This window comes from Plectropomus leopardus, chromosome 4 (genome assembly GCF_026936395.1).
Source record: "Plectropomus leopardus strain MGB_pleo_1.0 chromosome 4, ASM2693639v1, whole genome shotgun sequence".
NCBI lineage: Eukaryota > Metazoa > Chordata > Actinopteri > Perciformes > Serranidae > Plectropomus > Plectropomus leopardus.
The window spans coordinates 51228-76541 of record NC_142179.1 but is presented as its reverse complement, the minus strand read 5'-3'; the positions used below and the strand labels follow the sequence as shown (position 1 = coordinate 76541).

At 40.0% G+C, this 25314-nt stretch overlaps 1 protein-coding gene across 1 annotated transcript; it reads left to right on the top strand.

Annotated features, from left to right (window-relative positions):
- The first annotated feature begins 3 nt into the window (after positions 1-3).
- LOC121960730 (ras-related protein Rab-14-like) lies at positions 4-25314 on the top strand. Its single transcript, XM_042510576.2, has 8 exons — positions 4-150; positions 602-660; positions 16087-16140; positions 16513-16690; positions 16887-16953; positions 17778-17865; positions 18011-18041; positions 19290-25314. The coding sequence occupies exons 2-8, from the start codon at positions 609-611 to the stop codon at positions 19465-19467; spliced, it is 648 nt and encodes a 215-aa protein (XP_042366510.1). The 5' UTR covers positions 4-150; positions 602-608; the 3' UTR covers positions 19468-25314.

Here is a 25314-nt window from a genome sequence, read left to right as displayed (position 1 = left end):
GTGTCTCGCGTGTTTTCGCTGCAGAAGAAGAATCGCGGAAGAGGAGGAAAGCTTCCTGACGGCTCTTCGGGCTAACAGCTAACGAAGGAAACGACCCGTTAACCAGCACTTTAATCAGGCTCACCGGTTAGACCCTGACCCGGAGCGAAGGTGAAACACCGGGGGACATAAGTCACTCTGTCTGTTTGGCTTCAGTCGTTTTGTTTTGATAAAAATATCCTGCGGTGTGTTAGCCTGTTAGCATGTTAGCAAGGCGTTGACAGCGCTGCAACTGTTAGCCGGTTAGCTCCGGAGCTAAGCTAACGGAGGAGCCGGGGGGGGGGCAGTCAGCTGATTGTAACACTGCTGATAAAGATGAGCGTGTTCACTCCGCGGGGCTGTCACGGTGTTTATCCGCTCCTCCCGCCGCTGAGCTCGGTCTGTTAGCCGAGCTGAGCCGGGCTGCTTCCTTTTGTTAGTTTCTGTTCACGATCAGGTGATTAAACCGGGACAGGGTGTGGACTGATGTGCACTGATGTGCACTGTCGTGGACTGATGTGCACTGATGTGGACTGTGTGTCTAGGCTCAGATTTTTTGTGTTTTCCTGTTTTTTCCTGATAGGATCAAGATGACAGCCGCACCTTACAACTACTCCTACATCTTCAAATACATCATCATCGGTGAGTCTGATTAATGAGCACACACAGACACACACACACACACACACACACACAGACTGAGACACACAGAGACGCACACACACACACACACAGACAGACAGAGACACACAGACACACACAGAGACACACACACACACACACACACACACACACACACAGACAGACAGAGACACACAGACACACACAGAGACACACACACACACACACACACACGCACACACAGACAGACAGAGACACACACAGACACACACACACACACACACACTCAGTGTTTGTAGTTTGTTTAAAATAAATACATCAGTAAAACAATACTCAATTTCTGTATTTAACCCTTTAGAGACTGTTTGATTAATTTTACGTGCTTTTCATTCGGCATATTTTTTAATTTCTTTCTTTTTTTGGATAATTGTGTGTGTGTTGATGCATGTGTCCTAAATGTAGTCCAGATTGTGTATTTGAGTGTAATCAGTGAATTTGCAGCTCAGCTCCTACAATAAGTCTAAAATACACTGTGGAAACTAAATAGTTACATTCAGACTGTTCAGGTCCAAAAATGCTCCATTGAAACCCATTCAAACTGACATTTTTGATCCCACAGCCATCAGAGCAGAAAAACAGGACTTGTATTATTTCTGGGTGTCATTCTGGGCTTTTGACTCTGAATTTGTCATTTTGACTATTTTCCACCTGATGAGGTCATTTTGACCATATTTGGCATATGGAGGAAATACATGCTATTTCCACTAGGTGACCTGTCACAGTCAATGTAGCTGCTGATCACTGACATATCCCAGACTGTCAGCAGCTACACTCACACACTGACAGATCCCAGACTGTCAGCAGCTACACTCACACACTGACAGATCCCAGACTGTCAGCAGCTACACTCACACACTGACATATCCCAGACTGTCAGCAGCTACACTCACACACTGAGGAGGACACTCAGCATCATTCATTATTTCATCTAAAAACATGGTGGCATCATGACAAAAACCTGGCAGTTAAAGGGATAAAATTCTGGAAATTAAAGAATATTTGATATTTGTGATTAGGAGTGATGCTGGTAAATAATATATAAACTGAATGAAAGAAGAAAATCATATAAATGTATAATATTTTTTAAAGCTTGATTTTGAAAAGTGCATTATTTGTGCAGAGCGATACGAGTGTGTGTGTGATATTACAGCGGGCCCTTAGCACAAGTTTTAAATATTTCCATTTTCATTTACTTGTAATCCTCACTACATGTATTTAAGACAGATTTAGTTACTTTACAGATATTTAGATTTTACAAACAAAACTTGATTAATCCATAAAATATGAAGCGTGTTACATATTAAACCAGGACAGTCAAACACACGGCGAATGAGAATAGTGTGTTTTAACAGAACGGTAGTTCTAGTTTTGCATATTTTGACAGTTTAACTACAAACTGCAACTGAACTTCACAGGCATCATTTTCTAATTCATACCATCACTTTTAAAATGATTTTCTAACTTTCAGACGGATGTTTAGTGGAGTTTATGTCTGTGAAAATTGGTTCCTGCAGACTTTCCACATATGACCGGTCCGTGACAGACTGGCTGCTTGTGTTCGCTTTTCTGTTAACCCTCACAGGGCTGCGAAGAGTCAGGAGTTACATCCAGAGTTTGTTTTCCACAGAGATAAAGTTGGTGACAGTTGGACATGAAACTCTCCTGTTTAAATCATCAGAACTAGGGCTGGGTGATAAATCGATAATGATGTAAATTGCAAAATAACTTTTCCTCGATTGAAATATGAGACGTAGTCGATAGAATGTCGAGAAAACACATCCCAGCCATGTTTTGACAGACAACACGAACAGCCAATGATCATAAGAATAGAGCCGCGGAGAACCAAACGCAGTGAAGGACTTTGACTGTCGAACAGCTGAGTGTTTGACAGCCACAGCATTTCATCATGGCGGATCAAACAGCCGATGGTCCGACAGCAGCGCAGTGAGACAGACAGACAGAGCGCAGCTTCTCCTCACAGCACCAAAGTGTCTGAAACAGACACATCTGCAGAGGTGAAAGTGACTTCTTTAGACTCTACAGACGACTTTGTGTTAGTTTCAGCTTTAATCAGACTTTGGATGAATTATTTAGAAACAGCAGGACGCATCGCTCCGTGTCTCATCCGGTCGCTCGCGCTGAGCTCTCATTATTATTACCAGGGGCAGATGTAATGTTTTGGGGGCCCGGGGCCACAAGCACATGAGCTTATTTTCAGCCTTTCTCTAACTGTGAATGTCGGCAGGCTGTTGGCAGCTATAGGAGAAGTAGGCCGACTCAAAAGTTTTTAATTCCTGAGTAAAATGATTAACAGCACAGAAGTTTGACAGAAGCTGAAGTCAGAGTCCTGCAGTCAGGAGAGGTTGGCCTATTATCAGCACAATGTGCTTTAATTTACCTGATGTTTGTTTCAGATGGAGCTTTTCATTTTTATATAATGCTGGAAAGTTTAATAAATAATAATAAATCACATGTTTATTACACTCCAACACACCATGGTCACATGACACTGCGTCAGTGAACTATGAGGGCAAAAAACAAACCACAAAAAAGAGCAAAATAATCATTCTTTAATTGTAATCAAAGTAAAATGTTCAGTTAATGGTGATATTGATTTTAGGTGTGAGGCTCGGACCTTTGCTGGGAGGACATTTTAGTACCTGGACCTCTGTGAGTTTTAGTAGAATAGGTCCTCCAGCTGGTGATGCTGTTCTACAGTATATTTGTCATGTTCAATGTCTGACAGAAAATAAATATTTAAACCTAAATGAACCTGATGATATCTTCATATCTCACTTAGGAGTCAAAGGGACCTTTAAGCTCCACAGAAACACTGATTTGATGGATATCGTGATATATATCGATATCGACTGATATAAAAAAAAAATGATTGTGATTAGAGTTTATTCCATATCACCCAGCCCTAATCAGAACAAAAGACTGTTATAGAAAAATATTAGGTTCTTTGTTAAAAACTCAAAAACATACAAGAAGCCTGAAGAAGAAAAATAAACTGCGTCTCCCAGGGTGCATTTCACCTACAAATATGTGAATACAGAGCTTCACATTCTGCTGTGAGCTGAGAATAAAGATTGCACGCCAACATTAGGAGGTTTAAATCAGCTCATTTTTTTGTCGTTCTGGGTCAGTTCCATCGGCAGAGGCTCATGGGTGTCGAAGTGTTTCAAACAACCCACCAAACTGACAGACATAACCTTATCTCTGTGAGACAAAATTTAAATAATTTAAAATATTATAATTTAAAAATGAGAGATATAAAATGAGAATTGACTGACCTTTGACCTTGTGCAGGATTTGTACAGTTGTGAAAAACCTGGAAAAGTCTTGGATTTTGTTTCACAAACCTGTGTAATAACACATGATGTGTTCAAGGATTGTTTGAAATTTGACAAAAAAGAGAACTTCTATTTTTACAATTCCAACTGTGAAACTATAAAAAAAAATCAAGGCATTTTAAGGAAAAAATCTCCTAACTTATTTTTTTTAATCAACAAAAAGAGTAAAGGAAAAAAAACACCTTTCACTTCCGGTGACGCCATGTTCGAAGTCGCAGCATAACAGTTGAGCTCCGTCCGTACAAATAATTTAACCCTAACAAAAGAACTAAAAACTTGGCAGAATCGTGGAACTCAGGATGACATCGTCTACTAGACACAAAGGTACAAGTAAGCAGGAGCTGCAGAAGGATAAAAGTGATAATTTGAAGCAGCTAACAATTCAAGCTTCCAGTGGTGCACTTGAAGCTAAGAATCCAAAATATTAGCTGAGCTAGAGAAGCTAAGGAAAGAAAATCTGGAAGGTCATTCCCAAACCAGGTTGTCGCTGACAAAGCTGGAAAACTCCATGCAAGAACTGAAAGGTGAAATGACAAAACTTGAGAAACGAACCACGGAGACGGAGGGCCGTATTAGCAATGCGGAAGACGCAGCGAGGAGACATGAGAGAGCGCTCCGGTACTTGTTGCTCAGGGAAATGGATTTAACGGCTAGGTGTGAAGATCTGCAGAACAGATCAAGAAGGAATAACCTGAGAATTTACGGAGTACCTGAAGGAAGTGAAGGAGGAGATGTTAAAACCTTCGTGAAGGAACTGATTCAGTCGGCTCTTCAACCGACGCCCGAGGGGAATATACAAATAGAGAGAGCCCACCGGTCCTTGGCAGCCAAACCGAAGAACCCCTCTGCCAGTCCAAGGTCCATAATTGTTAAATTTGTGGATTACTCAGTGAAGGAAGCTATTCTGAGACAAGCATGGGGCCAAAGGCAGACTTTCTATAAGGCAGGTCAAATTTACTTCGATCATGATTACTCCCCGGAGCTTCAAAAAAAGAGAGCGCTAGTACGGGATGTAATCAAACAACTAAAGCAGAAAAACATCAGAGCCAAGTGTATCTACCCGGCACGGCTAAAGACGGTCACAGAGACTGGTGAGAAGACCTACCCGACGCTTACAGAAGCCTTCCCGATGCTACAGGAGCTCGGCATCCAGGTCAGGGTGGATGAGCGAGAACAGGTGGAAAGAGAGCTGGCGAGCTACAGATGGAGCGCCGCGGGAGGGAGGAGAGAGCCAGCGGTGCTATCCAGGTCAGATGTCAAAGCCCTCCTCGGTGGAGCGGAGTGACAATAGAGTACGCCAAGTTTTTTTCTTTTTATAGAGTGCAAAACGATTAAAGTTAGGAAGAAAAAAAAAACAAGTTTTGTGTTGATGGACGGAACTTAGACTAAACTTAAAAGTTGCAAGCACTGCCTGCATATGGAGCTGCAGCGATCGTCCCACGAACCAGACGATAGCAGCCCCGACACTGTGTGTGAATCCCACAGAGGAGTAGTCACCACCCTCTGCCCAGACTACATCAGGGACTGGTTCTTTTTCAGGCTTGAAAAGGTAACAGGGAAAAATCGAAAATCCCAGTTGGGAACATGGGAGTTTACTGTTCTGTATTTGTTCTATGTTTTCTATATTGTTAAGCTGACCTTGAGACTAGTTTTGGGCCATTGTCATTTCACTGCATACCTGTTTTTATCTGACTTTATGTATATGTGGATAACAACGAGATGGGAGCACATCAACAAATACAAAACACTTCTTTATGGATAGTCTAAACTTTGTCAGTTACAATGTTAAAGGTATAAATAGTCCAATTAAGAGGAAAAAAATATTCAGCCAACTTAAAAAAATGCACTGTTCAATAGCAATGATCCAGGAGAGCCATTTGTCAGAAAAAGAACATTTAAAACTGAAAAGGGAATGGGTGGACCAAGTCTATAGCTCCTCATTTAAAAATGGGAAGAAAAGAGGGGTTGTCATCCTTATAAATAAATCAGTCTACTTTAACCATGAAAAAACAATAGTTGACAGGGAAGGCAGATATGTGATGGTTACAGGGACAGCTGGAGGTACGAAAATTACAATGCTTAATCTTTACGCCCCAAATGAAGATTGTCCAAAGTTTTTTAAGACAGTGGCATCCCTTTCGGCAGATAAAGCAGAGGGAATTTTACTGATAGGGGGAGATTTCAACTGCATTCTGAAACACAATCTAGATAGACTCCCACAAGGAACGCACTCTATATCAAAGAAATCGGCTGCTCTCCTTGCAATGATGGATGCTCTAGGCCTGGTGGATGTCTGGCGCAACCTGCACCCTAGGGAGAAAGACTTCACCTTCATGTCTCAGGTGCATGGCAGTTACTCCAGACTGGACATGTTTTTAATATCAGGAGTAGACATGTACAGGACTCGTGAATGTAATATAGAACCAATAACAATATCTGACTATGCACCTGTTACATTAAGGATTGAGATTGGAACGAGTAAACATTTTAAATACTGGAGACTCAATGTATCACTGTTAAACGATGAAGTTATTCGACAAGAAATGTGTAAAGAGCTGGCAGATTATTTTGCATTTAACGATAATGATATGGTTTCCCCCTCTATACTTTGGGAGGGAGCAAAAGCTGTGATGAGGGGTAAAATTATTGCTATCTCTTCTAGGGTTAAAAAGCAAAGGCTAGCTCAACAGAGGGAATTGGAGAAGGAAGTAAAGAGACTAGAAACAGAACACCAACAAACAAAAAAACAGGAAACATTGGCTTCATTAAAAGAGACTAGACAGAAATTAGATGACCTGTTAACTTATAAAGCTGAGGGGGCACTGCGATTTACAAATAGAAAGTACTACGAACTAGGCAATAGAGCAAGCCGACTTCTGGCCTTTCAGCTGCGCAAGGCTCAGTCCAATAGAGCAGTACGTAAGATAAAATGTCCAACCACTAATCAGATGTTAACGCAACCAAAAGATATCTCCGAAGCATTTGCTTCATATTACCAAAAGCTATATGAAAAGGAGGATCTGCCTGATAAAAAGGAAAAAATCGACTCCTTTTTTAATTCAGTCAATCTGACTAAATTAACAGTAGATGAAGCAGACGCGATAACATGCCCCATTAAAGAAGAGGAAATTAGAGAAACTATTCTCAAACTTAAAAACAACAAATCTCCAGGGGCGGATGGTTTCCCTGGAGAATATTATAAAACTTTAATAAACGAACTTACCCCAGTTTTATGTAGAGTGTACAATCACGCCTTAATGGAGAGGGATGCCCCAGGGTCATGGTCAGATGCAATTATTAGTGTCATTTATAAAGAAAACAAAGATCCGACCCTATGCTCGTCTTACCGCCCAATCAGCCTCCTCTGTGTGGATTTTAAAATCTTGACTGCCATAATAGCAAAAAGAATACAAAAGTATATCGAAAAACTTGTAAAATCAGATCAGACTGGGTTTATTCATAATCAACAGGGAACAGACAACGTGAGAAGAGCCCTGAACCTTCAATTAATAGCAGCTAAAAGGAATACCCCATCAATGCTTCTCAGCCTTGATGCTGAGAAGGCGTTCGATAGGGTCGATTGGACCTTTTTAGAACAAACTCTCAGATATATGGGCTTTAATGATTTGTTTGTTAACTGGATAAAAACTTTTTATAAAAAACCCAGGTCCAGAGTTAGGGTAAATGGGTATTGTTCCAAATTTTTCCCTCTGGGACGTGGTACCCGCCAGGGAGATGCTTTGTCACCGTCCTTGTTTGCGCTTAGCATTGAACCACTGGCTGAACTAATTAGATCCAACCAACTCATACAAGGAATACCAGATGAAGGAAACGAGCAGCATAAATTGGCTCTCTTCGCAGATGATATATTAATATTTTTAGAAAACCCTGCTACCTCCGTCCCTGCTCTCCTACACAGTCTTAGTGAATATAGTATAGTGTCAGGTTACAAGATTAACACAAACAAATCAGAAGCTATGATGATATCCGGGAGTTGGCCTCCCCAGTTAAATGATCGGGTCACCTTTAAAAGGCCTAAACAGGGCTTCAAATACCTCGGTATTGTACTTACCCCTAATATCACACAGTTGTTTTCTTCTAATTATGATAAACTACTTAAAGAAATCAAAAATGACCTGGAGAGATGGGATGTGCTCCCCCTGTCACTGTTTGGCAGAATAGAGACGGTCAGAATGAATATTCTACCTAGGCTATTATTTTTGTTTCAGTCCATACCTGTCCTAGTACCTCAATCCACATTTAAGTTACTAAATAAAATGATATCGAAATTCATCTGGCAAAACAAAAGACCAAGAATACGGTTGAAAATACTGATGTCGACCAAAGAGAAGGGAGGTTTGGGATTACCCAATCTAAAACTTTACTACTGGGCAGCCCAGCTACGGGCTGTGGCTGCATGGGTTGTCAAGGACTCAAAGTCAGGATGGGTCGCTATTGAACAAAACTCCTTACCGGGGGTACCACTATCGAATCTCCCATTTCTTAGTCAGCAGTCTCAAAAAAAAATTAAAATCAATAATATATGGATCAAACACACACTAAAGGTTTGGAATTTGGTACAGAATCGATTAAAAGGGACCCTGGTTATATCTCGAGCAATGCCCATAGTGGGGAATATAGAATTTCTACCATCTATATATGATAAAGCCTATAAAAGATGGGCGGAAAGAGGCTTAATCACAATAAACCAACTAATCGACAGACATTTGTTCAAATCCTTTTCACAACTACAAGAGGAGTTTTCACTACCACCCAGTGATTTATACAGATACTTACAAATCCGACACTATGTTACAAAAAATACAAACTGGGAAAATATTAAAAAAGAACCCACAAATATAGAAATGCATTTTATACATCTGTTTGAGCAACCTGCTTTGCCCAAAAAACAAATATCCCATATATATAAAAAATTAATGATAGATTTATCTGAAAACACACTACACATTAAACAGCAATGGGAACTGGAGCTAAATACAGTAGTGGAGGATGAAACGTGGGAAAATATGTGTACAGCATGTCACAGAGGGATTGGAAGTCAGCTTTGGAAAGAGTTTGCTTGGAAGGTTAAAATTAGGTTCTTTAGGCCACTAGTAACCTCGATATTTAAAAACAACTCTGGCGATCTGAAGACGGCATAGTGGAATGCAGCGGTAGACGGTAGCTCCATACCAGTCGGTTGCAAAACTAAATAATACTCGAGATATTAATACTTCAGAGGCTGTGTTCCGTTACAATGAAAGGAGCGAAGGCAAACAGAGGACAAAAAAGTGCACAGAGAGCAGGGAATACAACGCAACCGTCGTTACAACCCTCACCCGACTCAGAAGACTCCGAGGAGGAAGAAAATGGCGACACGACAAAGCTAACTGAGAAAACTCAAGCTGGCGATATACTTCAAGAATTAACGTCTGTTACCAAAAACCTGCGGGATTTCAAACGCGAAATGCAAAATACTCTTAAAGACTTTCAAGCCGACCTCAGAAGGCGTAAGAAGAGGCTAACTACATTCAAAGAGGATATTAGCCAGAAGCTAACTTGAAACTGCCACTACACTACAAGCTCAAGGTGAGGCTATTAAGCGCAGCTGAAACACGCATATCAGACCTGGAAGCCAGCGGCCCGAGTGTGAAAAGCAGCCCTCCTGTTGCTTCTTAATCAACACAGTAAGATGCAAGAAAAACTGACAGACTTAGAATAGATCCAGAAGAAGAAATAACATACGGCTCTAAAGGGTACCAGAAAGAATTCAGAAGGCACTTCAGTGTTGGATTTTGTCAACAATTTGCTCACCACGAACTTACCCTGCCAGAAGGAGTCAAATTAGAGATCCAGAAGGCACACAGAGCACTAGTCGCAAAACCAGAAACTCACCACCCAGGTCCATTATTGTGAACTTTGTACGATTCGAAATCAAAGAGATGGTGCTAAAGACAGCATGGAAAAAGAAGGTGTGTGTGGGTGAAAAACAGATTTTCTTTGACCACGACTACTCGAATGAAGTAATGATAAAGCGCCGAGCCTATAAAGAAATCAAGAAGGCTTTAAAGGAAAAAGGAATACGTTTCCAGACCCCCCTCGCAAAAATCCGCATCCACTGGAGCAGTGAGACCGGACCTCTGAGAGTGCCGGGAGGCGGCTTTCGCCCTGAAAGGGCACCGGAATAGAAGTGGAGACTCCGAGGACACATCGGACATGAACATGGAGAATGCATCCGGAAGCGTTTCCGTGGCAGCGTGGCTTCCAGAGATAGCGGAAACCAGCGGCATCACAGCGAGGAGGAGGCTGCAGGAGTTCAGGAGAAACACAGCGCTAGCCAGAGACAGATAAGTGACCATGCAGGACTGAATCAAAAAGAACTAGTAATAGGGTAGAGGTGATGGGTGACTGGGGTGAAAGACACACAAGGTCAATGTGCAGGAAAAATACATTTTCAGTTTTGATTGACATAAAGGCAAAGTAATAAACCTTTTTATTTTTTATTTTTATTTTTTATTATTATTAGAATATATAATGCATTTAGTCTTAAGATGCAAGGTTGCATTTTCCTCTTTATTTATTCTCTGCCTCCTTCTTATAGACCCCCTCTAAAATATAGCCCTCTCTAACCTTACAAAACTGCTTGGTCACTACTAAAAGTACAGGAAAATGCAACCGACTGTCTGGATTACATTTGGAATAATGTTGGACATGTCTAGGAGGAATGGAAGATATCACTCCACCCCTAGGGAGGGCCCCGTCCTTTGTGGAAGGAATATCCCCCCACCCACCAACTGTAGGGACTCAAAGGAATAACGCTTTCCCTACTCACGGAAGAGTCTGTTCTGGTTCGTATTTCTGTTGGGACATTGTTCTGTCCCTTTTGTTTCTGTTTTGAAGACATACATACATCTGCAATAATAACTGAAGGTAGTACAGTACATGGGGAGGTTTTAAGTTACTTTACTTCTCTGGACAAATGGTGAAAATAGTTACTCTGAATGTTAGCAGGTTCTTAAACCGACTAAGAGGACCAAAATTTTAACTAAATTACAGAGAAAAAATAGATATAGCTTTTCTGCAAGCAGCATCTCACAGAAATAGAACACAAAACTTAAAAGGAAAGGTTTTAAGCATGTGTTCTCATCTCGAATAGATCAAAAACACAACAGAGGTGTTGCCATTTTGATTTCAGGAATATTGCTTATGAACACTTAACACAAATAACAAACAAGGAAGAGCACTTTTATTCTGATTAGGCAAGATTAATGGTGTTTTAATAACTCTGTATAATGTATATGCACCACCAGGGTCACGGGTGAGAACTCTATCAACAAATATTTGACAAAATAATGAGTGGAATCAGAGAATAACAATTTGTGGAGAGACTTCAACAACTTTAAACCCAAACATGGACTCCTCTGGTACAAGAATGCACAACCCAATAATGCTGCTAAAAAAATCTGCACTTTAATGACGGAGTTAGATATAGTTGATATATGGAGAGAAAACAATTTGTTAACTAAGGATTACACTTACTACTCCTCCCCACATTCGACATACTCAAGAATCGACTATTTCCTGATGCTTAAGAAGGATAAACAGTGGGTGGAAAAATGTCAAATAGGATGTATGGATGTATCAGACCACTGCCCAGTTGTTTGTCAATAAACATAGAACTAGACATAAAGAAACACTCTGGAAACTGAACTCCGGTATCTTAAATAAAGACACGGTAGAACATTTAACAAGCGAGATAAAGGAATACCTAAAATTTAATGATAGCAAGGAGAGTGTCACCGACTGTGCTTAACTGGGGCCATATGCAAGGTAGTAATGAGAGGCAAATTAATTGCTGTGACATCCTGGCTTAAGAAAGCATGGGAAGGAAAATCTGGATAAACTGTAACGAACTAGAAATATTAGAACAACGACATAAAAATTCATTAAACTCAAATATAAATAGAGATGAAAATTAAAAAAATGAAATAGACAGATATATACACAAGAAATCAGAAAAAAATTAATGTACACCAAACAAAAACACTATGAAGGAGGCAGTAAACATACGCTCGACTCCTTGCCTTTAAATTAAAAAACAACAAAGCGGACAATACTGTTTTACTCATAAAAGACCCAGTGACTAAACAAACTTATCATGACATTGATAATATTAAAAATTGTTTTAAAATTTTTATGAAAAACTTTTACACACAACCACAGGTAGATAATGACACAAAATGGAAGATTTTCTGAAATCATTGAATCTACCAGCCCTTTCTGAAACTCAAAATAATACATTAACGTCAGCGATAACAACAGAAGAAGTCAAAATGCCATAGCAAGACTGAAAACAAATAAATCCCCAGGTCCTGATGGATACAGCACAATGGTACAAAACTCTAAGAGATGTATTGGCGCCTATCTTGGTGAAAACATTTAATTGGGTTTTGCAGACAAAAGAGACTCCAACTTCCTGGAGGGAAGCAACAATATCGGTTATTCCAAAACCAGGAAAGGATAAATCAGAATGCACTAATTACAGGCCAATTAGTGTACTAAACCCTGAACTACAAGATGTTCACTTCTATCCTTGCTAAAAGATTTGACAAAGATTCTACCACAGATCATACATTTGGATCAAACAGGGTTCATTCAAAGTAGACAAACCCAAGACAATATAAAGGCGTACACTACAGATTATTAGACATACTAATCAAAAAAAATCTCCAGAGCTATGATAGGTGAGCTTGGGCCTTGAAAAAACCTTCGATTCTGTAGATGGACCTTCCTATTCAAGGCAATGGAAAAATTTGGCTTTAATAAGACAATAATACAAACAATAGAAATACTATACAAAAACCCATCAACGGCTGACTGAAGATTAATGGAGAACTCTCAGAATCATTTATACTTGAGCGATCTTGAGACAAGGTGTCCACTGGAGTCCTCTTCTCTTTGCTATTTTGTCGAGGCCTCTAGCTCAAGGGAATAAGACAAAATGAAGCAATTGAGGGGATAAAAATGGTAGATGACCAGAAACTGGCGTTATTTGCTGACGATGTATTAATATATCTGAGTAATCCGACACAATCCTTACCAGCATTAATGACATGTTTAAATGAATACGGCTCTTTCTCAGGTTATAAATTAAATGTTCAAAAAACACAGATCCTTAGTTTTAATTACAAACCTCCTGCTGATCTCGTCAGAAATATCAGCTAAACTGGGATGAAAAATCTATAAAATACCTAGGAATTCATATCCCTAAAGATCAGTCAAGATTAGCGAAAATCAATTATAAACCTCTTATTAAAGAAATCAAGGAAGATATTCATAGATGGAGCCTGATACCATATCTAAGCCTCAGCTCACGTGTCGAATCCATCAAGATGAACATCCTACCAAGGGTTTTATACCTTTTTCAGTCATTGCCCTTAGAAGCACCAGAAAAACAATTTCAAGAATGGGACAGATTATTTTTCTAGATATATATGGGCTGGGAAAAAACCCAGGATCGTTATAAGATACTCCAACTTTCAAAAGAAAAGGAGGACTAAGCTCTCCCTATTCTAAAAGATTATTACAAGGCAGCCCAACTTGGGCCTTTAATTTGCTGGTGTACACCTAGTTACAAGGCCAGATGGAAAAATATTGAACAAACAATGGGAAAAAGGCTTCCCCAGTCAGTGCGTTAATTGGGACCCATCACTACACAAACAACACTTCGATCAAGATAATCCATGGATCACTAATTCATTAAAGCTTCTGAGTGATGTATCAAAACAGTTCAATTTAAAAAAAGAGCTCGAAGGCCTGAAATGGTTTTGCTTATGACCCACAATTCACACTAATCAACACGACCATAGATTCAAAGAATGGGACCTCCTTAGGGCTTACAACATACTATTCATTAATAAATAAAGAATGCAGGTTAGAAGTTTCCAAGATCTCAAGGACAAATTTGGTTTTACAAAACCAGGACCTATTCAGGTATATACAAATAAGAGATTATATCAGGAAAAAAATTATAAAAATTATGAACCTGAAAATGATATCCTACAGGTATTAGTAAAAGCTTATAAAGATGAACCTAATAAGAAGATAATTTCAAAAACTATACATAAGTCTTCAATCTCTTAACAAAGAAAATACATCTAATGTAAAATCAAGATGGGAAACTGAGAGGCAACCTACCATAGTGCCCAGGAGAACTTTGGAAGAAATTTTTAAACAACAATGGAAAACAACAAATTCTCCGCTCTGGAAGAATATGCATGGAAAAATGTCATTCGCTATTTCTATACTCCATATCAAAAGAGAACTTTTTCCAATCAGACAGAATGTTGGAGATGTTGTGGAAGCGAAGAGGCGAATCACTATCATATATTCTGGTGTTGCCCTGCTGTGACCCCATTTGATTCTGGGTACATCAAACTCTAGAGACTGTGTTTTCAACAAAAATAACTTTCTGTTTCAGTTTGTTGTATTTGGTGGATCTACAGGATCTGGATTGGAGGAACAAAGATAAATATCTATTGAGAATATTACTGGTGGCTTGTAAGAAATCAATAACGAAGAAATGGCTGAAGAGGGAGGCACCTAGTGTAGATGAATGGATTGATACAGTGTACAGCATCTTTGTAATGGAAAGAATCACTTTTAATTTAAGAACACAAAAAGAGGCATTTATTGATAATTGGCAAAAATGGTGTGCATTTGTCTCTACCATAAGACCAGATTTCAAGTAATTTCAATCTGTACTATCAGAATACTTATAAGTACTCATTACTTTATTTTTATTTCTTTTTTCTTGATTTCTCAACTGGAAATTGTTACCAGTCCCCTATATGCATATACTTTTTCCCTGATACTTCTATACTCATTTATAGGTCTTCATGTTGATTGTTTGACTGTTTGTCTGTTTACATGTAAAATTAAAAACCAATAAAAAGTAAATGACAAAAAAAAAAAAACAACTCTGGCAACAAATGTTGGAGGAACTGTGGCATGGTTGGCGACCATACACACACATTCTGGGACTGCCCAAAAATACAGACATTTTGGAAAAACATCAAAGAAGAGCTGGAGAAAATTTTGGAAGTGGAGTTACCCCTGGAACCTGTGTTTTTTTTGCTGGATGTACTACCTGACCACTTATATACTGCAGACCAATGTTATTTATTGCATGTTTTGTTGATGATTGCAAGAAAAATGATTACTATTAATTGGCTGAACCCTAACCCTCCTACCATTACTCAATGGTTACAAAAAGTCAAACACGTATACATAATGGAACATATGACCGCTCAGTTACAACTAAAAGTAAGGATTTTTAAAAGGAGGTGGAGACCAGTCACTGACTATCTGAGTTAGGAATTTTGTATTAGTAAGGGAAATGTTTCTATTTATTATTTTTATTATTTTATTTTCAACTAGTCGTTTGTCTCATCACTATTCGATTTTGTATATGGTATATATGTGTGTATATATATATGTATACATATTTCAATATGGGTAGCCTCAAGGCTGCTGTTGTTTTTGTTTTTGACTTGTTGTCTGTTAATTGCTTGTTATTGATGGCTGGCAATAAATTTAAAAAAAAACAAAAAAAACAAACACATTTCCCCCTTTAAAATCCCCCCACATTCTTAAAGAATAAAATATGTTCAAATTTCTTCTAGAAAAATAGACAGTAAAATAGACAGAAAATACAGCCATTTAAAACTCCTTCCCTAAACCAAAATAAAAAAACGCCAGTTCCTCCCCAGTGCTTAGAAATAATGACATACCTCCCCCTTTTTGCATCACACCTCCCCTTTAATAAATAACAAACGGTCCCTAAGTTATATTTAAATATTCACTTCCTGCTCTGAATTCATGATTTTTTAAGTGACATATATTTAAAACACTATTATAGTTATGTAAAAGAACCTATATTAAGATTCCAGAGTCCTGGAAAAGTCCTGAAGTTTCGCGGTAAAACTGCGGATGGACGCTGCTCAGGTCGTTTCCGTTTCTCTCTCTGCAGGTGACATGGGAGTCGGGAAGTCTTGTCTGTTGCACCAGTTCACAGAGAAAAAATGTGAGTCTTTCCTTCTTCTCTGCTGCTACCATGCAGCTCGTATCATGTTTCACTGTAGAGCTGGGCCTCCAGATAAAAAACGAACATGAAGAAGAAGTTTCGGTTTGACGTGCTGTTATTGTTTCTGTGGGAAATATACACACACACACATTTTCACAAATTTGCATCATAATTTAGCCTCAGATCCAGGTTGCAAAGGCTTTTACTCTGAAAATAAAACTGTTTTTTGCTTTTACTGTATTTTGTTTACTGTAAAAAATAGATGCAGAATCACAAAATTTCACCAAAACCTGTATGTAACCTCCGTGGCTGCTGTGTCTGTGGGTCGGCGTTGATCAGAATGACGTATGTATTTCGCATGTGTGTGTGCAGTCATGGCGGACTGTCCTCACACCATTGGCGTGGAGTTCGGGACGAGGATCATGGAGGTCCACGGTCAAAAGGTGAAGCTACAGATTTGGGACACGGCCGGTCAAGAGCGCTTCAGGGCCGTCACCAGGTCCTATTACAGAGGGGCCGCCGGGGCCCTCATGGTGTACGACATCACCAGGTAACGACGGAGAGGCCGGAGGTGATGTCGTGTGTGTGTGTGTGTGTGTGTGTGTGTGTGTGTGTGGGTGTGGGGGTGGGTGGGGGTGGGGGGGTGTGGGGGTGTGTGTGTGTGTGGGTGTGTGTGGGCGTGCAGCGTCTTGCGCAGCGTCTTGTATGCGTGATGAGTGACTTCATTTTTATCTGTTTGTGTTTAGGAGAAGTACCTATAATCACCTGAGCAGCTGGTTGACAGATGCCAGGAACCTCACCAACCCAAACACAGTGAGACACACACACACACACACACACGGGTTATCGCCACAGGTGCAGCCAAAGTGGACGCAATATCTCAGGGGCCTAAGTCATTTATGACGTTTGGGATGCACCTGGATTTGTTGTCTAATAAAGTTTGTTTAACAGTAACCCTGTACTGCAGTCAGTCTGTAAACATCACTGTTTCCAGGACAACCTGGGCTGTACGAATATTGATTTATTTCTGCAGAAAAAAAACACATTTTTTCTTCCCTGCAATTTTTGCGTGTGGCTTTACTTCTGCCACTCTGCACTGAGACAGAGGGCCACATCTCAAAATCTGCACATCAATGACTGACCTAGAGTAAGCTTTCCTGCAGGCACACAGGAGCCTCTCGTCAAAAGATTCTTGCAGAGCATTATGGTAAAAACCAATATGGCCATCAGCTTCAAAGCGAGCAATGATAAATGATTGATTATGGATAAATATGGACAAAAAGACGATCAATATTTGATCTATGGGTATGGATTTATTATACAAAGTCCCTGAAAAGACTTTGTATAATAAATCCTGGCTGGATAAAGCAGCTTTCAGCAGGGCTGCGATCGCACTGAGTGCATTAGAACGGCACAGTCGCGAGCTTCAGCAGAAAAAAAGTAAGATGCTACGATTTATGATTCAAATTATCTATAAACTTTGCACATTGTTAGTCAGCGCATGCAGTGAGCTCGGCCTCAGGGGTTTAAAACTGGAACTTTAATAAATCTCATGTGGCATCTCATGGTTTGTAGTCTCGTGATTTGTAGGTTTTTTTTCCACCTGTGTGTGTGTGTGCGTGTTTGTGTTTGTCCAGGTGATCATTCTGATTGGTAATAAGGCCGACCTGGAGGCTCAGAGGGACGTGACGTATGAGGAGGCCAAACAGTTTGCAGAAGAGAATGGTGAGTTTTGTGCGTGTGCGTGTGCGTGCATGTCGTTCTGGAAAAATATGTGAGTTTGTGTGTGAGCAGGAAAATATTCAAATAAAAAATAAGGATGAAAACAGATGACCAGATTGAATGATTTCTGCCTCTTGTTGCTGGTCAGGTTTGCTGTTTCTAGAGGCGAGCGCCAAAACGTAAGTACACACACTAATTTCTTCAAATATGTTTGATGGTTGTGTCATTAAACTCATTAAACACAGAGATTATTAAAATATTCATTTCAAAATGAGAATTTACAGTGAGGAAAACAACCTCTGACCTCATGCAGGGTTTGTATAGTCATGAAAAACCTGGAAAAGTTATGGAATTTTGTTTCACAAACCTGTATGATAACACATGATGTGTCCAAGGATCATTGGAAATTTGAAAATCCAACTATAATTTCTGCTTTTATGTTTCTGACTATGAATCTGTAAAGAAAAAAATGACAGAAAAAAATTTAAGGAAAAGATAAAAGCTTTTTTATATAAGAATTGGCATTAACTTTTAAAGAAATAAGTGTTTAACTTTTTGTATCCGCCTCCCTTCTGATAAATTTAATCAAATATCCATCTCACACAATAAGCTGGTTGTTGTTAAAGGGCTGTATATAAGTAGTGTACATATTTAAAATAGTTGTTTCACTAGAGTATTCCCATTTTCTGCTACTTCTGCAACACTTTTATTGTACTACATCTCAGGAGGAAATGTTGTGTCTTTTTACTGCACTACATTTGTTACCGTTTTAGATTAAACTTCCCAAACACTTTATACATTTGAACAGTTGTTAGATTTAGCTCAACCTTGACAACATTTTGATGCTACTCAGAGAGCAATTAATTCAGAATAAAAATCCTCAGATAAACATAATTAATGAAACACTGAGGTATTTTGTGCAATGAGTACTTTTACATATGATACTTTTATTACTATTGCTGCTAATACTTGTTTATTTTTAAGATTTCGAAATGTAGGACTTTTACTCTTTATAGTTTTTTGTGTAGTTTTACAACTTCTGCTGATGTAAAAGATATGAGTACTTCTTTGACCACTTTAGCCAGACTTGGGCTGCAAAATTAATCAGATTTTAATTACGATCAGCTTTTTGGTTTTCCACCATTTAATGAACATGATCGACTGGATATTGACATTTGAATTGCGTAATCCAACTCACTCACTGCAGCCGAGTTTTCCACCAGCCAGCGTCCCCTTTTAATGGTTATCTCAGTAATGATCAAAATGATCAGCATCAGTGTGGCTATAATCGTGCTGTCAGACCCTGTCAGATAAACCTAAACTGGAACTTCTTCCATGTGCACATGAAAATACATTTTTTAATCTTATCTATGAGACGTTTTTATTTTTATTTGTATCTTAATCTGGCCATCACACCTTCTCCTCAGAGGCGAGAATGTGGAAGAGGCCTTCCTGGAAGCTGCGAAGAGGATTTACCAGAACATCCAAGATGGCAGTCTGGATCTAAACGCTGCCGAGTCGGGAGTCCAGCACAAACCCTCTGCGCCGCAGGGAGGCCGCCTCAACGCCGACAGTCAGCCGGCCAAAGAAGGCTGCAGCTGCTAACCACAGACAGAAACTACAGACCCGACAAACAGACGGTTGGACGGACGGACAGAGGCAGACAGATACGTACATAGAGATCCACCAGGCACGATCATGCGCCTTCTATCCAGAGAGCGACAAACAGGATTTAACTGGATTACACATCCAAACACCTGTTGCTGAATCAGTCCTCAGTCCAGTACCCAAAACAAGATCCAAACATCCTTCGCCCATTCAATTTATCAGGTTTTGTTAAATCAGGACTCCCTAAACCAAATCCAGAGACTATCCTCTAGTCTGTGTGCCACTTCTGGATCAAATTTGGATTAGTGTTGTACAACTCCCAGATCTGGACCACCCCTAGACCTTACCTGGATCACTTCCTGCACAAAATGAAGCATTAATTCCAACCACTCTAACTCTCATTTCAGCTTGGTCACTCTGCCCAACACCAGACGACCCTTAAACCCAAACTGGACTACCCCCCGGACCATCCAAGTCTGGTGCACTGTTTGCCCAACTCGAGTGATGTTTGTCCAAATTTACCCTGGTCGCACTTGTGAATGACTGATAATCCAAGAGACAAAAAAAGATACAAGGCAAACATTTTAATTGACCTATAGTCCAGAACTGGACTACATTTCACCAAAAGGGGTTGCCTTAGTTCTAAATCTGGAAGTTATAATGGACAGGTTTGAGATGAGCTCCTGGTTCACGTTGGGACTGCCTTCAGCTCACATCCAGGCATGCTTGACCCAAAGGTAGACCAAGCAGGACTGTTCTAAACCCCAATAGGACAGCTCTAAGACCATCACCAGCCAACCTTTTCCCTGAACAACCTCTAGACCCAGTCTCCTCCAAATCTGGAGCCTGTTGTTTGGAAGCAATCAGGAGTAGCTCCTCAAATTTGGAATGGCCTTGTCCCAAAAGCTTAATACTAATGTCCCAAGAGACAAAAACACAAGTTTTAAATTCATATCAACCTCCAGCCCCAAACTGGACTATGTCTCTCTAATAGAGGTTGCCGTCGTTCTAAATCTGGACATTGCATTCAGTGGACAAATCCAGAATTTTGGCGTAACGGGCTTTTGGTTCCAAGTGGAGACTGCCTTCAGCTCACATCCAGACATGCTTGACACAAAGGTAGGCAAAGCAGGACTGTTCGAAATCCAGAATGGGAAAGCTTCAAGCCCATCACCATTCATCCTTTTCATGGATTACTCTGGAGTCTGGAGCCTTTTGTCCGGACTCATCGTGGGTAGTCCCTCTAATTTTGGCTTCACATGTCCAAAATGCTAAGCACCCATGTCCCAAGAGACAAATAAAGATACAAGACTCATATTTCAACCTACAACCTAAATCTGATGTTCTACAAAGATGCTGATCACCTTAGTTCCAGTTTGTCTCAGCTATGGTCACAACCAGAGCCTTGGCTCAAACAGGACTGCCCTCGAGACCACTTTACACTCACAGCCCGACGGCAGGTCAAGCCAGACTACTCTAAGCCAAGAATAAGACACCTCATTACCAAAAAAACATTTTGCCAACACTGGACCTGACTGAAGTAAGGGGAGATGGCAGATGAGACACATATAGACCCAATGCCTGAATTTGGACAATTCCAACTCTGGACATTCCTATGGACAGATCAAGAGCTTCGGCTCAAGCTGGACAGCTCACTGGTCCGAATCAAAGACCACCTTCAGCCCAAGTCTTCAAATCTAAACCTTAATTTCGCTTTTATCTAATCTGTCAATTGTCCGAATCGTTTTGCTCTGCCGTTTACTCTTTGATACGATCTCTGCACTTACAGGTGGGTCTTACTCGTATCTGTCCTCCCATAATTTGGAAAAGTCTTAAAAATTCATGCTTCAGACCCATTAATTCTAACACAGAGTGCCTGGACGTCTGGACTCGCCTCTGGGATTCTTTTTCTTTCCTCTGCTTGAGTTCAAAACCCCTCGTCATACTTATTCCTCTTGTTTCCAAACAAAAGTCAAACAAGAAATCAGCTCCGACCTGTTGCATTTACACCAGGCATGTCAAACTGGTCCACAGGGGGGCCGGTGTGGCTGCAGGTTTTTGTGCCAACCAACCAAGAGCACACAGTTTGACCAATCAACTGTCTGAAGACGGAGATCAGTTGATTAAATGAGTCAAGTCTGGTGTGCTGCTACTTGGTTGGAAACAAAACCTGCAGCCACACCGGCCCCCCTGTGGACCGGTTTGACATGCCTGATTTACACCGTGCCGATAATGTGGATCAGAAGATGACGTTTACGCTGTAAATGTTGATTGGAGACTTTCAGATCTGTTTGCTTGTGGTAATTTGTGTTTTTGGAGGCGTTGCAGTGGTATCCATACCTGGAGCTGGTGATGTAAGGGTTTACTCCATATTTCGTAGCACTCAGCTTCTGAAAATATTTGTGTAAAGTCTTCTGGAGGAGCTTCCTGAAAAACTATAATGTAATTTTGCATTGGTTTGAAGACCATCTCTAATGAAAGAAAGTGTTGAAAGTCGTAGGTCTAATGAGAGTCGGTACCAAGCTGCTTTATGAAAAACTTTTAGGATTCAGGTTTTGGAGTTTAAAATGCACTAAATGTCAGGATATCTCGGCGCTTGCTGCTTCATTTATCACCGGCCTTACAATTTCCAAAACTTTATAAAAGAGCGATACTAAAAACTTCAGCATGCTTCAGATGAGCTCATGAAATCACATCTAAAGCATTGTACCCCTTTAATCCCAGACAGTGGGGACCAGAAATGGTCGGGAAACAAGCTGATATCTCGGTACGCATAGACCCTGAAATCTGAAACACCACTTCAACCCAAAATACATTAAAATTCATTTTCACAAAAGACACAATCCGAAAAAAATATCCTGAAGACACTAAAACTCCCCGACCAAGTAAGACCGAATATTAACTGGACCTCACCTGATGAGGGTCCGGACTCTGATGTTAGGAACTCTGTGGATCTGTAAAGACCATCGAACTTACCGTCTCTGCTTCTCCACACTTTGCCTTTTTAAAATCTAAAACCTTTTAGCTTTGAATATAACAGTGGCCCTAAAGTCCCGAGTAGTGAAATTCCTATCTTGTGCACACAAGGTAAAACAGTTTTTAAAAAATCACCTTTCGGGACTTACGGGGCTCTGTTGAATATCGATTGTTCTGTGACTGATTAACGAAGATGATGATGAAGAGTTAAATGACTTCCCTGAACCAGAATGTCACTGTTGGTCCTGCTGTGGATCACAAGTTCAGGATAGATTTTTATAAAATGTTCCTGTTAATGTTGATTTTTTTTTTCTAACTGTTTCCTGTTTCCAAATATTTATCTATATATACGGTATATCTTTGGTGTCAAGGTCCCCCCTAGTGGCCATTTTTTGTGTCTGTTCTGGCTCAGTGCGAATCGAGGGAAGTGACGCCGATTCTTTAATTTATTGCTGCCTATTTTTTGTTTTGTGGATTTGTTTCTTAACATTCGGCAGGGATTACACTTCACTGACTCTGGATCGTTACAGCTGAGTTGTTTTGTTGAAATGAAGGCGTCACGTGTTTTATGCAGCTCTGCTAAACGACAAATTAAATGAATCTTGTGTCAGTTTGGCAACAAAACAAAGTTTTAGATATTCTGACATTTATGCAAAGTTTCTTCCTTCCAACGAGCGTCAGACTTGAGCTGTACGTGTGATCCGATTCAGCTCAAAATGTTCGAGCCTTGATGCCATGAAGTGCTTCAAAGTTTATTCCACTAAAAAAGTAAATACAAGATAAAGTCGTGGTGTTCACGGAGTGAGATCCTGGCACATGAACCAGTTCTCCCAGTCTAACTGCATCGGCCAGTAAAATATGTCCTTGAAGAAGCATTCCAGTGCTAACGAGCTCCAAAACCGAAACACCAACAAAGCAGCTTTGCTTAACTTTATCTTACACTTTTAAATATTTCAAAGCTTTTTTAATTTTGTGGTCACTAGAGAAAAACCAGAACAAGCCGATGGACGTGCACCTGGTGTAACATGACGTCTCAGTCGTCTGATTTGAGAAAGACGTGGTCGAAAGCAGCTGTGAGCCGATGTGATTCTGCTCTCGTCAATGGACGATCATCGCGTTTGCACTAAATATGGATCAGCTCCAGTTTGTGTCCAGAGTCTCTCCAGCAGGAAAAAAACACCAAAACAATATTCATTTTACTGCTTACATGCAGAGAGATTCTTGAAAAGCCAGAAAATAATTTCCCTCAAGGCGTGGGAACGTGTCCCAAAAGCAACAAATTTCACCAACAGGCTCTCTGATGAGACAGAGCGACAAAACCGAAACAATTAAACTTCCCTCAGCTGATACATAAAAAATGTGTTTTACTCCCTCTTGAATCTTGAATCTGCTCTTTTTCTTTTCATTTACTTACTTAACCCTTTAAAACCTGTAGCGCCATTGCATTCCTTGTGCCACTTTCAGACTTTTACACGTATTTAACTCTTTGAACTCTGACCAAACTGATGCCGTTTCCGTCAAAAACACGGGGAAAAAGGCAATGAGCAACTTGGCAAAAAAAAAACCAAAACAAAAAGGTTTCAAAAATTGCAAGAAATTAGTACAATTTGAAAATTACTGTTTAAACAAGCTAAGGAAAATATCTAGAGAAAAAAAACTATGGAAAACTTTATTTACAATTATCATTATTACATTTTTAAAATTATGTTACAGATTTATTTATTTATCAAATGAAGCACTTTTTCAAGGTCTTTTCCATTTTTTACTTTCTCCCTTTTTTTCCCCAAATAACTTTCTGGACTTGTTTCTAATGCCGATGTTTGAATCATTTCTGAGTTTATATTTTTTAAAAGTGAATAAAAACTAAAAATGTCAACAATAGAATCAGTGCTGAGGTGTGTCAGGTGCTATCAGCCGTCTACCTGCTGGTGAGATTTGTTGGTTTTTGAACTTTTGGTTTAAATTGAAAAGTCTGAGGTTTTCCCGCCCGGCGCTCTTTGACCCGAGTTCAGGCCGCGGCGGTCTCGCTCAGATCTCGTGTACGTGTCCAGCCTCAACTGAAGGATAACTGAAGCCGGAGCTGTGGGTGGACACTCGTCTTAAACTTTGTCCACATCTGTCTGAGTGGGGACTGATTTGACTCTTGCTGTCCTCTGATTGGTCGACAGCTGTGATGCTTGATTTATGAATGAAGCCCCTCCCTCACTGTAAAAACGCATCAGACTCTGTTTTCAGACATTGTGTTGCTTTTCATCGTGCAACAAACTGCACGCCACATCCGCCGGGGACTTTATTTTTTTTAACGACAGGAAACAGTTTGTTTTACTCTGACAAATTTTTAAAGGTTTCCATAAACCAAAGGGTCACAAAACAAAGAGTATAAAGTTCTGTCGCGACCGCCGCCTTCAGCTCCCCTCACCAAAGTCAAACTCTAAGTCAAACTCTAAGTCAAACTCAAAGACAAACTCAAAGACAAACTCAAAGACAAACTCAAGCATTCAATGGTTTAAAAAAATAAGAACTGATGGAGATAGCAGTAGCGGTGGTCTGGAGGTGGCAGCGTTACGGCAACGTCTAAAAACATCAAAAATTGAGTTGAAAGATTTTCTTTGGTCAAATTTCTAATTTGATCAGAATTAGAGACACGTTTGGTTTTGTCCCGTTTTGTCCCCGCTCGCTCGCTGTAACAAGCTCGGTCCATTTTTATTTCCCGTCTGTTGATTTTCTGTCTGCAAAAGTAACAAACCTGCTTCCTCCGATTCTTCGACTGTTTTTATTCTAAATCTGTGATGATTTTCTTCAGCTGTACCTTTTCACTGTCCGACCGCCGGACTCACTTATTTGTAAATAAAGTATATATACTGTAAA

What these genes read in the sequence shown, in the direction of transcription:
- LOC121960730 (XM_042510576.2), top strand. Translation starts at nt 609, where the DNA reads ATGACAGCCGCACCTTACAACTACTCCTACATCTTCAAATACATCATC. An exon ending in CCAGTTCACAGAGAAAAAAT is followed by an intron (nt 16,141 to 16,512) that starts GTGAGTCTTTCC and finishes GTGTGTGTGCAG; the next exon opens with TCATGGCGGACTGTCCTCAC. An exon ending in ATGGTGTACGACATCACCAG is followed by an intron (nt 16,691 to 16,886) that starts GTAACGACGGAG and finishes GTTTGTGTTTAG; the next exon opens with GAGAAGTACCTATAATCACC.